General features: G+C 35.7%; 1 protein-coding gene across 1 annotated transcript; it reads left to right on the top strand.

The window, feature by feature from the left end:
* The first annotated feature begins 11,058 nt into the window (after positions 1-11,058).
* Positions 11,059-12,998, top strand: LOC145625205 (uncharacterized). Its single transcript, XM_081678280.1, has 5 exons — positions 11,059-11,394; positions 11,530-11,966; positions 12,097-12,418; positions 12,527-12,748; positions 12,867-12,998. Exons 1-5 carry the CDS (start codon positions 11,059-11,061, stop codon positions 12,996-12,998), a joined length of 1,449 nt encoding a protein of 482 aa, XP_081534406.1.
* The last annotated feature ends 1,751 nt before the right edge of the window (positions 12,999-14,749 follow it).

The raw sequence follows: 14,749 nt of genomic DNA, 5'->3' as shown, positions 1-14,749 counted from the left end.
ATGTGTCCCTATCCGAATCACACCATCCCTGCAAGGTTAATTCACTGTCTGTTTGTAGTAAAATACCTTGACCCGGAGTTCCCTTTAAATATCTAACAACTCGTAAAGCTGTCTGCCAGTGCTCAGTTCTTGGTTCATGCATGAACTGTGACAAAATATGGATCGAATAGGTTAAATCTGGTCTAGTGCATGATGGCGAGGTATATCAATCGACTAACAAGTCTGCGATACTGTTCCGGATCAGAAAGAAGTGAACCACTAGCTAGACCAAGCCAGTGGTTCCGCTCCATAGGATAGCCAATTGGCTTTGATCCCAATAATCCTACTTCTGAGATGATGTCAAGAGTATATTTTATTTGACACAAAAACAAGCCCAAAGATCTACGAGCAACCTCAATGCCCAAAAAATATTTCAGAGTACCAAGATCTTACATATGAAAACAATCACTAAGATATGCTTTGAAAGCCCTTAAAGTAGAGGAATTATTACTTCCAGAAATAATAAGATCATCCAAATACATAAGGACATTAATTTGTACGGCACCCTTTATGTAAGTGAACAAAAAATAATTAGAGTACGATTGTAGGAAACCATACGCCTTCAAAGATGACGTAAGTTTGGTAAAACAATATCGATGTGCTTGTTTTAGGCCATACAAAGATTTTCGAAGGCGACATACCTTATTCAGACGAGAGGCTTCAAAACATGGAGAAAGTTTCATGTACACTTCCTCATCAATTTGACCATGGAGAAAGGAATTATGAACATTAATCTGATGTAGCTCCCAATTTTTAGAAGCGGTTATTGCAAAAAAAGCTCGAACAGTAACCATTTTAGCCACCGGAGAAAATGTTTCGGTGTAGTCGATGCCCTCCTGTTGATGATTTCCAAAGACTATTAATTAATCTTGACTTTAGCCATTCAATAGTCCCATCAGAATTATATTTTATTTTATATACCCTTTGACTACTAAGAGCTCGTTTTCCCGGAAAAAGATCTTCCATTGTCCACATGCCATTATTTTCTAATGCCTCTACTTCATTTATCATTGAGTTTCTCCAGACTTCATCTCGCATTGCTTCTTTAAAATATTGGGGCTCCATACCAGTAGTTATGACTGTAATAAACTTTCGATAATGTATAGAGAAATTATCACAATGAATATAGTGTGCCATACGACAAGGAGTACCTGACGGATACGTTGGAGACGATGTATTAGGCGATGCTTTTGATGAACTTTGAGCAAGAATAGTATGTGTTACATAATCTCGTAACTTGATAGAGGGAATTTTCTCTCGCATTCCACGACCCAATAATTCAGTGGCATTGGAATCAATTGGCTACAGAACAATGAAGCTTTGCTCACAATTTGATTCGGGTGAAGAAGCGGACTGATCACTTGTTGCTAGCAGAAATGATGGCCTGACAGCTTGGTCCGCATCCCCTGTGGCCAACAACCATTCGTTGCGGAGTGCCTGCGGAGTCTGCTGCTAAGTCGTGGGAGAGTTGCTGCCGCTAGCTTGGCATGACCTGCTGCTGCCTTGCAGCCGCCCTTGATGGCTGGGAAATGGTGTGTGGCGCAGCACTCACTCCCATCCCTTCTTCCTCATTACTATTATCACTCTCAACCATGTCACCAATGTGTTAAGGTTATTCATTTTCAGCAATATATTCCGCAAAATCATAGTCGACAACATCAGTCATAGGAACAATCTTTTCAGGGACTATATTTGAAGAAACCGGGTCAAAAAATGGAAACACATCTGCAAAAAATTTCACATCACGAGAGACATAAAATTATTTCGAATTAAGATCAAAGAGATTTCACCCTTTCTTCCCAAATGGGTACCCCAATAAAATACATTTACGACTTCTACTTGTAAACTTATCTTCTTTGCTTTTTAATTATGAGCAAAGCAAGACAACCAATAGTACGAATGGAATCATATGAGGGACAAGTGTTAAACAAAATTTCGTATGGGGTTTTATTTTGTAGCAAGGGAGAAGGTGCTCGATTTATTAATTGAATGGCTACAAGAACACTCTCACCCCAAAAATAAATTGGCAAATTGGCTTGAAATCTTCATGCTTTTCCAATATTCAAGATATGTTTGTGTTTTCCCTCAACGACTCAACCATGTGTTTATGTTTTTTCTCAACGACTCAACCTTCTTGCGGCACTCTATTAACTTCATTCGAGCAACAAATTCTGTGTTGTCGGGGTAGAATTGTTCTTTGAGTTCTTCTTTGAACTCCACCCATGTATTAATTTTGATTCTTCCTGCTTTGATGTTTGCGTGCTTGGTGCGCCACTAAAAGGTTGGTATCTTCGGACAAGTACATGATGGCAATATCCACCTTTTGATCATCACTCAATTGACATAATCGGAAGTAGGGCTGAGCAAAACTACCCGAAAAATCGAAAATCCAAAAAACCGACCCATAACCATTCTGAAAAATTCGAAATACCAACTGTCACGGTCTGGGAGTTTGGACCCCAAAACGTGCGGCGCACTCTAGCCTTTGAGCGACAAGAACACTAGCATTGAACGAAAGAGGGGCTTGCGAGCACAAAGCAACACAAGCAGAAAATTAAATCAAATGAGCACTCACGTCTATTTGGGAGATGGAGTGCGGATGGTCGGAGCTTGTGACGGCCGATACTTCAAGGCGGGCACAAGCGGGTCCAATCCAAACCACGAGTTCTTAGTGCATCAAGTTGGTTTGGAGGGGAGCTATTATGCAAGTAAGCACAATATCTATAAAGGTCTAACAACAAACAAGCATAAAAGTAAGGCAACACTTGGTAGAAGGCATAAGATTTCATTAATCATTCACCCTCTACAGAGCTTTAATTTGATTACAAGGATAATCCCTAGTGAACACTGAACTGACATTAACACAATAATGAGACCTCAAGCTTAGAAAACATAAACTAAATTCTAAGAAAGCATTTAAAGGGAAACTAATACATCAAAAGGAGTCGGATTCTAACACACATGCACTATTTCTACTATGAGAGGGGCGTTGTAGACACCTAAAAATGTCTCCCCAAAACCAAACCCGATGATAAACAATCTTTCACCGCCATTATTGGTCGGGTTCAGTATTTAATCCCGAGAGTGCTTAAAAATCGTATTTAATTAAATTCAATTTTTGAATAGTCCATGGATCAATCTTGATGTTTAGTCAAAGCATAGTTCATTTTTAATTTCAGCCCAAACCTTTTTATTTTATTTATTATCTTGGACCAAACCTTTTATTTATTAATTATTTATTATTTTAGCCCAATTAATAAAAAATAAATCAGAAATAGCCCGGAATTATCAATCGGCACTTAAAAAGGCTTAACGAAATTAGGGTAAAAATGAATTTAGACGAAAAAACAGACTACAGAGTCTCGCGTCATGGCAGTAAGCACCGTGTCACGGGAATTTCCCTCGTCTGACGGTGCCTGTCACCATGTCACGGTGCTCTCTGCCTTGTCGCGGTGTTATTTTTTAGGGTTTTTGTCTTTTTAGGGTTCCGTGTGTTCCTCTGCTAATTTTTTCTATAAATACCCCCTCATTTCTGGTGTACGGGGGCATCAATTAATTCTCTCTTTTTCTCTCTTCTATGCTCTAGCCTAAACACTAGCCTACCTTTTCTCTTTCAAAATTACCTCTTCAAGCACTCCAAGGAGTCCATACTTTACTCATGGTTCTGTCCTTAAGCCAAGGCGTGAAAGGTATAACTGTTTGAGGGTTTGGTCCCAAATCAACTCTATTTAATTTAATTTAATTATTGTTTTATTATTTTTCCTTAAAGTTACTAACTCGTTTATTATTTTATAGTTGCAAGCAAACATAATCAAAGTAAGAATTATGCTCCTTTTGTTTCTAACGGTTTTATATTGTTGGATTTATTGATAAATTGCTTCCAATATTAATGCTTATATTTATCGATCACCATATTGCATGTTTAAAGGGAATATGTAATTGAAAATCATGGCTAATAAGATAATTTGGACGACCGGTTTAGGTTCCTTTTTAATCTTGTTATTAATCGAAGTGATCACAATATTTTAGAATTATATGTTGCATTAATATTAAACCAATTTAGCATAATAATAGTTTGGAGCAAATTGAATCTTTGTTTGCATGCTATTGAGATCGCAGGAATCACTTTTCACTATAAGAATCGAGTAGAGGCCAATACGGGCGAATGTGGCTCCATGACTCATTTCGTACCATCATCCCCAATCCTCCTTTCGTGGTTCCGAACCATATGGAGTTAGCAATATCATGGATTATGAATGGGGTGTAACCTTCACGGGTCAATCGTTGTTGCCTTTCGTTGTACTTTATTCGTGGTTTCCTTTAATGATCCGTGAACGGTTTACAAGTTCCTTAAAAACTTGTTGGCGGCTCCCTACTTTCCTTGTCCCTAATCATATATGTCAATTCCTACTTCCTATTAGTGCTAAGCATATTCACACATGCTTAACGCAGGCGCACTTCAAATGACGCCTACAGGCATGAAATTGCTTCTATTGGGTCCTTTGTGACTTTAGGTCGTATGTCTAGATAAAGAAAGATGAGCACTGTTACACCGATCTATTTATATGTGGTTAATCTTTAAGGAAGAGAATGACAATCTATGCCAAGTTCTTTTACTCATTCAGAAAGTAACAATCGATCCCAAGTTCATTTGCTCTTTTAGAAAGTAATTTCTCTCGGATAAAACCTAAAATTTCACTATTTGCATGTCAAAGTTTTGTAGAAGCACACTCTTTCTTTCTAGAAATTTATATCTTACTTTCTGAATGAAATTAAGTGGACATACTAGGATGTTGAAAGTTCCTCACGTCATTTCTTAAGCATTAATTTACTTAAGTGATATAACACTAATTGTTATGCACAAGTGTATTATCTTTTACATAGATTTCCCATGATTATCGGTCTATCTAATTGATAATTTGATAAAGAGACGGTATATTTGAATCAAATAAGTAAAATATTTCATTAGTTTTATATCGAGTTGATCGACTTCAAGTTTTTCACAAATGTAACTTCTGCATTCATTCTTAGGCCAATTACCATTTGTACATTGAGTTGTCAAACTAAAGAGCCTCATGATACTCAACATGACAACATTCCACAACATCTAATGACAACCTCAAGGTCCTCATCCCATGCACTACTATAACTATAATCTCTATTTGAAGCAACATCATAATGCAAATTGCTAATTAATTACCTAATTAACATACAAATTGATCATTCTTTTTTCCATTAAGGGCACAATTTATGTTGCCAACTTTTCTTTGATATCTCTTAAGATCCTAAAACCATGTGAGGCCTAAGGAAACAAAGCAGAGTGCACTATCAAATGACTTCCCATCCCTTAGCTTTAATTTGGAGGGATGTTGTCCGTACTTTCTCCCTACTTTGTTAGCCTTTTGCGGTCCAAATTAAACCCCTTAAACCCCTTTTAATTTTTTATGAATGGTTATAATCCTATGTAAAAGTCATGTGGCTCCAACTTTGCTACAATTGGCTATACTATTTATACTATATTATAGTATTATTATTAAACTAGTTTAATGTAATGACTAGTGTACTTAGTTTGTAGAATATAATCTTACCAAATGAACCACAGTATAATTTTATTTATTTATGTAAAAGTTATCTAAGGTACAAGTACCAATGACACCTTGCTTGGTTTCTTTGCATCTTATTCTCTGTTTGCTATTATTCTTTACTAATTATTGCCCAAGAAGAATGGAAATAAAGTCATGCTTTCATGGCTTCTTGTCTTTGGCCCTCGTTAGAAACTAAACCATGAAAATAATAACTTACCATTTTTTTTGGTCTAAAAAGAACAAATAAAGAAAGGTTAGCCCAGTATTTCCATTCTATAATCTAACTCATGAGTAGTCTAATATAGGATCCACCTAAAATACCTAAAAAAGTAGCGTAAAAAGTAGAAATATTTTTACGTTCTCTTTTAACATAGTTTGCGTATTTTTTTTTAATTTGACATCGCGTGCATTTTAAATCTAATTCTCTCAATACTAAATTCTACATTTTCTACAGAAAGATACATAACAAGTACATATACAGCCCAGGCTAAAAAGTGATCGACATCCTGGTATATCTGCATGTGGTGACCCAAAACTATACCTACATATGATGACCATGACCCAAAGCTGCAACATAATTAGTCGAATGATTAACTTTCCTGTAAACATGACAAGAATGAGCATTGGAGAAATGACCTACCAGGTGTTTGATGTCATCCAAAAGCACATGTATATTTTTCATGGGCATTGAAGCCTACCCAGCAAAATGCATGAAAAGTCATACATTCATGGCATCTTGTCTTTTGATCTATCCTTGCTAAACAAATATAAACCATGAAATTTGTAAACCATCAAAAACTTGACAAGTATTACATGTACTTGGAACATAAACAAATTAAAGTAGCCATGCATGTTCATACTTGATTCAAGAATAAAAATTAAAGCTTTAGGAAACATTTTTGGCAGAAAAAAAGTGTTGGTTAATCAACCAATAACTTTACCCATCGTATCAACAGATTACGCGTCCCTTTCATTTTTGTTTAATAAGGCCAAATCATTCAATTGCTCCCAAGACTCATTTTTCAGAAAGACATCATGATCACCCCATTTGATAATCAATAAAGGTTTAAGAGTATAAGTACTATAATTCTATAGTAATAAAATAGCTGCACCATTTTAACTTTATATGTACTAAACTTTTGATCATTAGTATCAATAATTATATTTTGATAAAAATTTCGTCATAGAAAGTTGATATATTAAATAATATACATTGAGACGTGCTCAATAACATAATAATATTTGTTTTTTCAATATATTAATTTATTAGCAGAAAATATAGTTCAATAAACTTAGGGCCCGTTCTGATTTCCTGAATTAAGCTGAAGTGAAGTGAAGTGAAGTGAATTGTTTATGAGAGAAGGAAATTAAGAAATGAATTGAACTGAACTGAACTTAATTAAACTGAAGTGGTTAGGTCCTTAGTCAAGTGAATAGTGTTAAAAATTATATTACTAATGTGCAAATAATTTAAAACAAAGGTAATAATATAGTTGTGTAAGAAAATTCGTGTGCTAGTGAACTAACACCGAGTAACAACAATATAGCTTTTAAAATTTCGAATAGTGAATAACATGCAACATGGTAAACCATATCAAAAAGAATGTATTTTATCTATATAACTAGTGTTGTGTGACCCGAGTTTTGCCCCGGGTGATACTTTGAATAATTTCATTTTTATATTAGAAGCTTTAAAAAAACTTATTAATTTGTTTAATATGGGTAAATTAGAATGCAATGACATAAATAATTTATTTTGGATTTTTTTTTTCATTCTACATTCTAATACAGGTATGTATTTATAAATTAGGATTAATAAAGCATGAATTAATTCTAGCTAAGATGGTAATACATTTGGTTTCCATTCAATGAGGTTTGGGGTTCAAATCTCTTCAATTTTATGAACGCCTTTTAATATATAGTATAGATTGCTCCGATCCCTCCGTCCCTTAAGTAGTGATTAATGATTAAAAAAAAAATACTAAACGATAGAGTATAGTAATTACTTTCTACGGGTATAAGTTAAACTTTTTATTGAATGCCCCACAAATTTAACACTAATCGACCACAAGTTTTATTATTATTATTATTATTTTTTTTTTTGGCAACGCAAGTATTCTAGTGTGGTCAACTAATTAATGTTACTAATTCACATCCATGATTCCAATTTTTCAAAATCTTCAAATACTATTACGTGTACACCATAATAAGTGGGTAAATTTACCAAAACCTAAACACGAGTTTAAAAATTTAAGGGAAATCGAGAATCAAAATATCAAATTATTGATCCCTGCAAATTAAAGAGCCTAGAGCCCTGGAGAAAAAGTGATTGGTGTAACGAGGGAGCAAACTGCACCAATGCATACCATCGTTGTTCTTACGAAGGGTGGGTCAATTGGTCAAACTCTTTCTGTCCTTAACATTTCAACGCTACATTTAAATTAACTTTTACAAGTATAAATGTACCTGTTCTAAAATATGGGATTTATCAAACTTGCAATGCTTAATAACTTTTGTTTTTAATTAAAATTTCCTATATTTTCTCTTTTAAAATCTTGTGCCAGTTAGAAACATCTTGTTGCTTGATTGATACTAGTATTAGTTATTAAATAGAAGATTTAATTCCCTCACTCTATAAAGTTAATTTGTTCATATCAGTCAAACAAGCAAAATTCACAATTAGTTATACCTTGCTAGCTAGGTACAACCGATTGTATGATTATTTTGATTGTATTGAAGAAGTGAATGGCCAAGGCTTTGAACTAAGTCTATTACAAATTTATTTAAAATTTAGAAAAGGTACCTTAAAATGATTAAAAGGTACTTCGATATAAGTAAAAGTTACTTTAATATATACTTGTATATAAAAGTTATTTGCATTTTATTGATAAAGGTCTTTGTTTGAAGGAGAGAAAAATAAAAATTCAAATCTCAGAGTGTGAATATAACTGATGATCCCCATAAATCCTACTACGTTAAAATCTTATGCAATGCACGGTTGTTAAATATATTTTACGCTAATATTACAAAATCTATTAACTATTACTAAAACAGAAGTTGCTGACGTCACCATTGCTCACATGTCGCTTTCTCAATAAAAAAATTCCCGCCTAAATGCAATGATGATGTCATTTTATTTTTGGGTAGAGTTATCATATTTAACATTTTTGAATTTAAATATTGGAAGTTTTTACATTACAACTAAAACCTATCAATTTATCTTAGGAAATTGAAACAATTTTAAATAGCACACTAATAATGACCTCCTACATTAAACTATGAATTAAATTAGACAACGTTGAATAGATACTATATCATAATTTTGATAAAAATAAAAAATTTTAAAATTACAAAATACGTAATTGTTATTTATATTCATGTATAATAGTGATTTATTTTTAAAATGTACAAATTAAAAATAGATTTTATATAAACCGTGCATCACACGGGTTCTAATAAGTATATAAAAGATATGCAAAAATATTTCATTTGGGTAAATATGGAATAATGTCTCAAATAGAAAAGAAAATATCATAAGGTATAAATAATTTACTTATAGATTTTGCAAAATAAAAAATAAAAAATAAAAAACAAAAGCGAAAAAGGCAGGAAAGTTTTCCACAAGGTAATGACAAGTGTCATTGGTTATTCGCTTCTAGTATAAGTTAATAGATAGATTCAATATAGCCTATGTACATTAAAATTGTATAGATTTCCACTTGCCGCAAACAAGGTTTAAGTGACCCTAAATTGGTTAAAAGTTTATTACTAAGACAATTGTTAATCAAATTTACAATGTATTTAGTTTTAAGGTGTGCACTTGTGTTGAAATTTTTAATTTCTTAGAAATTATATGTAATTGTCGTTTGGATATATTTTATTAATGAAATTCATTTTCTTTTTGTCAAAATTAATCGGGTGTACACAACAAATTTAGGAATTAAGTCGTACATTTAGGAATTAAGTCGTACATTTATAAGTGTGAAAGTAAAAAGTTAAAGATATAAATAACTTGAGGAAGTATGTTTGTTCTCTTTTTGGGATTAGCGCATCAATATGTCGACACATTAATTTTTTTGTTTATATAGATGAACTTTAGCCATGTACTTGCATTTGACCATCTTCTTGAGACACATTCATTTTAACTAAACTACGAGAACTAGAACCTAAGAATCATTTTTTTTTGTTAAAGGCCAAGTCTAAGAATCAAGATCGAAGCTGGTAATGAGTCTAATGACTAGTTTAAGTTTGAAATATTCATCGAATATTATTTCATGAACATGAACCCTATAATAATTAACAAGCTTAAAGTACAAGGGATAGTGAAATAGAAAAAAAAAAAAAAATATTATCTTTGTTTCATAGTATTTTAAATAGGCAAAAGCTAATACATATAAATCACAAAGGAAAACATGAATAGTGCTAAAATAACAACACGTCAAATAAAAAAACGGAAGCATATTCACATTTTGCATATTTATGTAATTTAATCATTTTCCTTATTTAGGTATTTTTATATTTACAAAGTTTTATTTGTGGCTTAAAAAAGCCTTTGATGAATAAAGTGGAGATAAGAACTGGCCGTGGTAGTATTGAAGTCCCAGTTAAATATGAAAAATTACTTGTGTTCTGTTATGTGTGGTATGCTTGGGCATAGAGAAAAAGACTGTCAAGGCTTCGGTGGCTAGAAAATTCAGTGAAAAACTCAGAGTTTCGACCCCCTTGGAAGGTTGCAAAGTTTGAAGACAATGTAGTCGATGGCGAGGAAAGCTCTGTTTCGAAGAGGCTTTTTGTCACAAAAAAACACTCACTACCCAAGAATGATGTTGCTGGTATTGGTGAAGTTGTGGAAAAATTACAGGTGGTCTCCCTTGAGAACAAAGCTACAGTGGAAACAGAAAACTCAGAAGAACAACCTGTAGTTATGGTTGCTGAGGGGGAGGAGAGTGCGGTTTTACATGAGGGGATAGAGGTGGCTGCTATTATTCCCAATGATATTGGGAATGGGGTGGGGGAGGGAGGAAAAAATATTACAAAAAATTATGAGGTAGAGAGAGAGGTGAAAAAAGGAGGGGGTAGAAAATGGAAGAAAATTGCTAGGAGTGGGGTAGAGGGAGAGAATGTGGCAGCCATGACACACTCAAGTGGTAAGTGGGGAAGAGAAGGGGTCTTGGGGAGGGAGGAGGGAGAGCATATTCAAAAGAAAATAATTTACACAATAATACTGACTGGCGTAGGGCCATTGGCGGAGGTTGGTGATGACCAACCTCGCCAAACCCAATGAATGCTCTAGCTTGGAACTGTCGGGGAATGGGTAACCCTCAATCAATTCATCGGCTTCGAAAATGGAGCCATAAATATAGCCCGGGTTTGATTTTCATTGCTGAAACTATAGTGGAAAAGAAGATTGTGGAGGATCTAGCTTAAAGGTAGTATGGGTTTTAGTAGAGCTTTTGGTGTCTCGGGTAGAGGAAAGTCAGGTGGTTTGTGCTTGTATTGGAGGGAAGGGGTCGATTTTCGTATCACATCTTTTTCCCACCATCACATTTGTGGTGAGATATGGCAGGAGGGGACTTTATCATGGAAATTTGCTGGAGTATATGGTTGGGAAAAATCGGAGGAAAAACATCACACTTGGAATTTCATCCGTCAGCTTTGTGAAGAGGATGTTCCCATTCTTCTTGGACGAGATTTCAATGAAATTTTAGTATATGCCGAGAGAGAAGGAGGGGCGCAAGGGGAAAGACGAGTGATGGAGCCTTTTTGTGAGGTTATAGAGGATTGTGACTTTAGGGACTTGGGTTTCACCGGCACTTGATATACTTGGGAGGGAGGAAAAACTCCTACAACTCGAGTTTGGGAAAGACTTGACAGATTTTTGGGCTCTATTTCTTGGTGCGATAAGTTCCCAAAAGCCAATGTGGAGCATTTGCTACGCTTCAAGTCAGACCACACCTCGATTTTGCTCTCTTGTATGCCGAAAAAGAAGAAAAAGAGGGAATTCAAATTTGAGACATGTTGGTTGTTAGATGAAGGGTGTGAGGAGTTGGTTAAAAATGCTTGGGGTGAGTATGGTGGGAGGAATGCTATGCATAAAGTAGCAGCAGTGAGTTTGAAGTTCAAAAATTGGAGTGAAATAGCCTTTATAAGCCTAGGAAACAAATTGTGGAGGTTGCTTGAAGAGGCTCTCCAAAAAGCTCAAGCTTGGCCCACTGATGATGCTAGCTGCAAAGAATGTGCGAACCTTGAAAGTTTGCTTGAGGATTTATATGATAACCATGAAGCTTATTGGCATTTGAGATCAAGATTGGCGGAAGTATGGGATGGAGATAAAAATACGAAGTATTTTCACCACAAAAGCCTCCCAAAGGCAAAGGAAAAATCATATTGGGGGGATTTGGGGTGAAAATAATACCTGGAAAGAAGATGAATATGACATTCCGGCAATAATTGACAGATAATTCAACGACAGCTTCAATTCGGCAAGCCCCTCGGACCACGATCTCCACAAGGTCCTAAAGCATGTCCAACAATCTGTCACTAATGATATGAATATTGATCTCACCAAGCCGTTTACCAATAAAGAGGTTTACTCAGCTCTTAAGCAAATGCACCCAAGCAAAGCGCTCGACCCCGATGGTATGCATGCTATATTTTACCAATGTTTTTGGCATATTGTTGGAAATGATGTTTCTTCTTTCGTCACTAATGTCTTGAACGGAGGATCCTTGCTGCGTAATATTAATAAAACTAATAATGCTCTCATTCCGAAGGTCAAAGAACCCAAGTTATCTGTTGAGTTTCGCCCCATTAGCCTTTGTAATGTCTTGTATTAGTTGGTCTCGAAATGCTTAGTACTCCGTTTCAAAAATATTTTGTGTAAAATCATTTCCGAAAATCAGAGTGCTTTTGTTCTTGAGAGATTGATCAGTGATAATGCTTTGATAGCATTGGAATTATTTCACACGATGAAGAAAAGATATAGAGGCCGGAAAGGGCAAATTGCAATGAAACTTGATATGATAAAGGCATATGATAGAGTAGAATGGGGTTTTCTGAGACAACTTTTGGGGTTCGACGGAAGATGGGTGAATATGATGATGGAATTGCTCTCTTTTGTGAAAGTACTCTTTCGTTGTCAATGGAGGAGTTTGTAGCGAGGTAAGCCCTGCTAGAGGGTTACGGCAGGGGGATTCCCTATCCCCTTACTTATTTATTATTGTGGCTGACGTTTTTTCACAGATGATCAGAAATAAGGTTTCGGACGGGAAAATTCATGGGGCCAAGGCTAGTAGGAGTGGTCCCGCGATTTCTCACCTTCTCTTACTGATGATATCCTCCTCTTTACAAGGGCAAACCACAGGGAATGCATAGCAATTATTGATATTCTCAACTAGTAAAAAGTAGCATCCGGGCAAAAAATCAATTACGATAAATCAGAAGTGTCCTTTAGTAGAGGGGTTTCGAGCGGAGCAAAAGGAGGAAATACTGAGTATTCTGAGTATGAAGCAGGTTGATTGCCATGAGAAGTACCTTGGTATTCCGAATATTGTTGGGGAAATCGAAAAAAGTGTTTTTGAGGCTATTCTTGATCGTGTATGGAAAAAATTGCATGGTTGGAAGGAAAAACTTTTATCTCAAGCCGGGAAAGAGATTTTGATCAAGTTGGTGATCCAATCCATCCCAACTTATCTCATGGGGATTTACAAATTTCCTAGTAAGGAGGTTAGGAAGTTACACTCGGCTATTGCTAGATTTTGGTGGGGCCAAAGTGAGAATAGAAGGCGTATTCATTAGAGGAGTTGGGATTCACTTTGTACTCTCAAGTGTCATGGGGGAATGGGATTTAGAGACCTATCTATTTTCAATGAAGCACTTCTTGGTAGATAATCTTGGAGAATGTTGACCAAGCCCGAAACACTCCTTAGTCGTGTTATGAAGGCTAAGTACAACCCAAATTTCTGACTTCCTTGGCTCATACTTGGGTTTTAGGGGGAGCTTCTCTTGGAGGAGTATTTGGGGCTCAAAAACTTTGGTGAAAGGAGTAATTTGGAGAGTTGGTAATGGAAGCAATATTGACATTTGGGCGGATCCCTGGCTCATGGATTATAATGGCCATTTTACAATGAGTACCCACTTCAATGAGGTGAAGAAGGTAAGCGATTTGATTTGTTTTGAGAACATGGAGTGGAATTGTAATGTGATATGCAATTACTTCAATGAAATAGATACTCACTGCATACTTGCTATCCCTTTGAGTTCAAGGCTCCCTCATGATGAGCCCTCTTAGGCATTCTCAAAGAATGGAGTGTACACTATCAAATTAGCTTATATGTTAGGAAAAGGGTGTAATTTGGACGATTTCCACCGTGCTTAGGTTGATATATGGCAGATTAATATTTTCCCAAAAACTCATAATTTTTCTGCACAAAACTTTGCCAGTCCGTGTGCTTCTTAAGCACCATCTTACCAAGCACGACCTTTGTCCTTGGTGTGCGGAGGAGGCTGAGACATGGAAGCACACATTTTTTAATTGTGTAAGAATGCATGAACTCTAGCATGATTAAGGCTGCGAGACTATGCTAAATCATGTTGAGGCTGCTACTGCCTGCGATTTGATTGAGAGACGGAGGAATCTTAATGCTATTGGTGGTGAGTGGTGTTTATTTGATGTGGGGATAGTGACAAGACGGCAATTTAAAGGTGTTTCAGAACTAATGCACACCAAGCAACATCATCCTTCCTCGAGTATTGAAGTGGACTGAAGAAACAAATAAGTATGCAAATGCCATCTATGCGACTCCTCCAACCAAGCAGAAATATAGCTCTGCTACTTGGATCCCTCCACCTGAGGATTTTATCAAAATCAACACCGTGGTTGGCTGGGACTAAGAGTAGTAGCTCGCAATTCCAGTGGTGAAGTGATTTTTTGCTGCTACTAGAAGAGTAAAGGCGTGGTGGCAAGTCGAGATAGCAGAAGCAAAAGCCATTGTTATGGCTTAAAGGCTAGGCAGAAAATCCCTTTTGTCAATCTGACTGTCAAGTGGTCGTGAATAGATTGACAAAAGGGCTGCGTATCTCACTGACTTGGATACGATCCTTTGCGATGCAATGTCCCAACTCAC

This window comes from Chenopodium album, chromosome 3 (genome assembly GCF_948465745.1).
Source record: "Chenopodium album chromosome 3, dcCheAlbu1.1, whole genome shotgun sequence".
NCBI classification, from domain to species: Eukaryota; Viridiplantae; Streptophyta; class Magnoliopsida; order Caryophyllales; family Amaranthaceae; genus Chenopodium; species Chenopodium album.
Note: the sequence above shows the minus strand (reverse complement) of the source record. Positions and strands in the feature narration are given on the sequence as shown.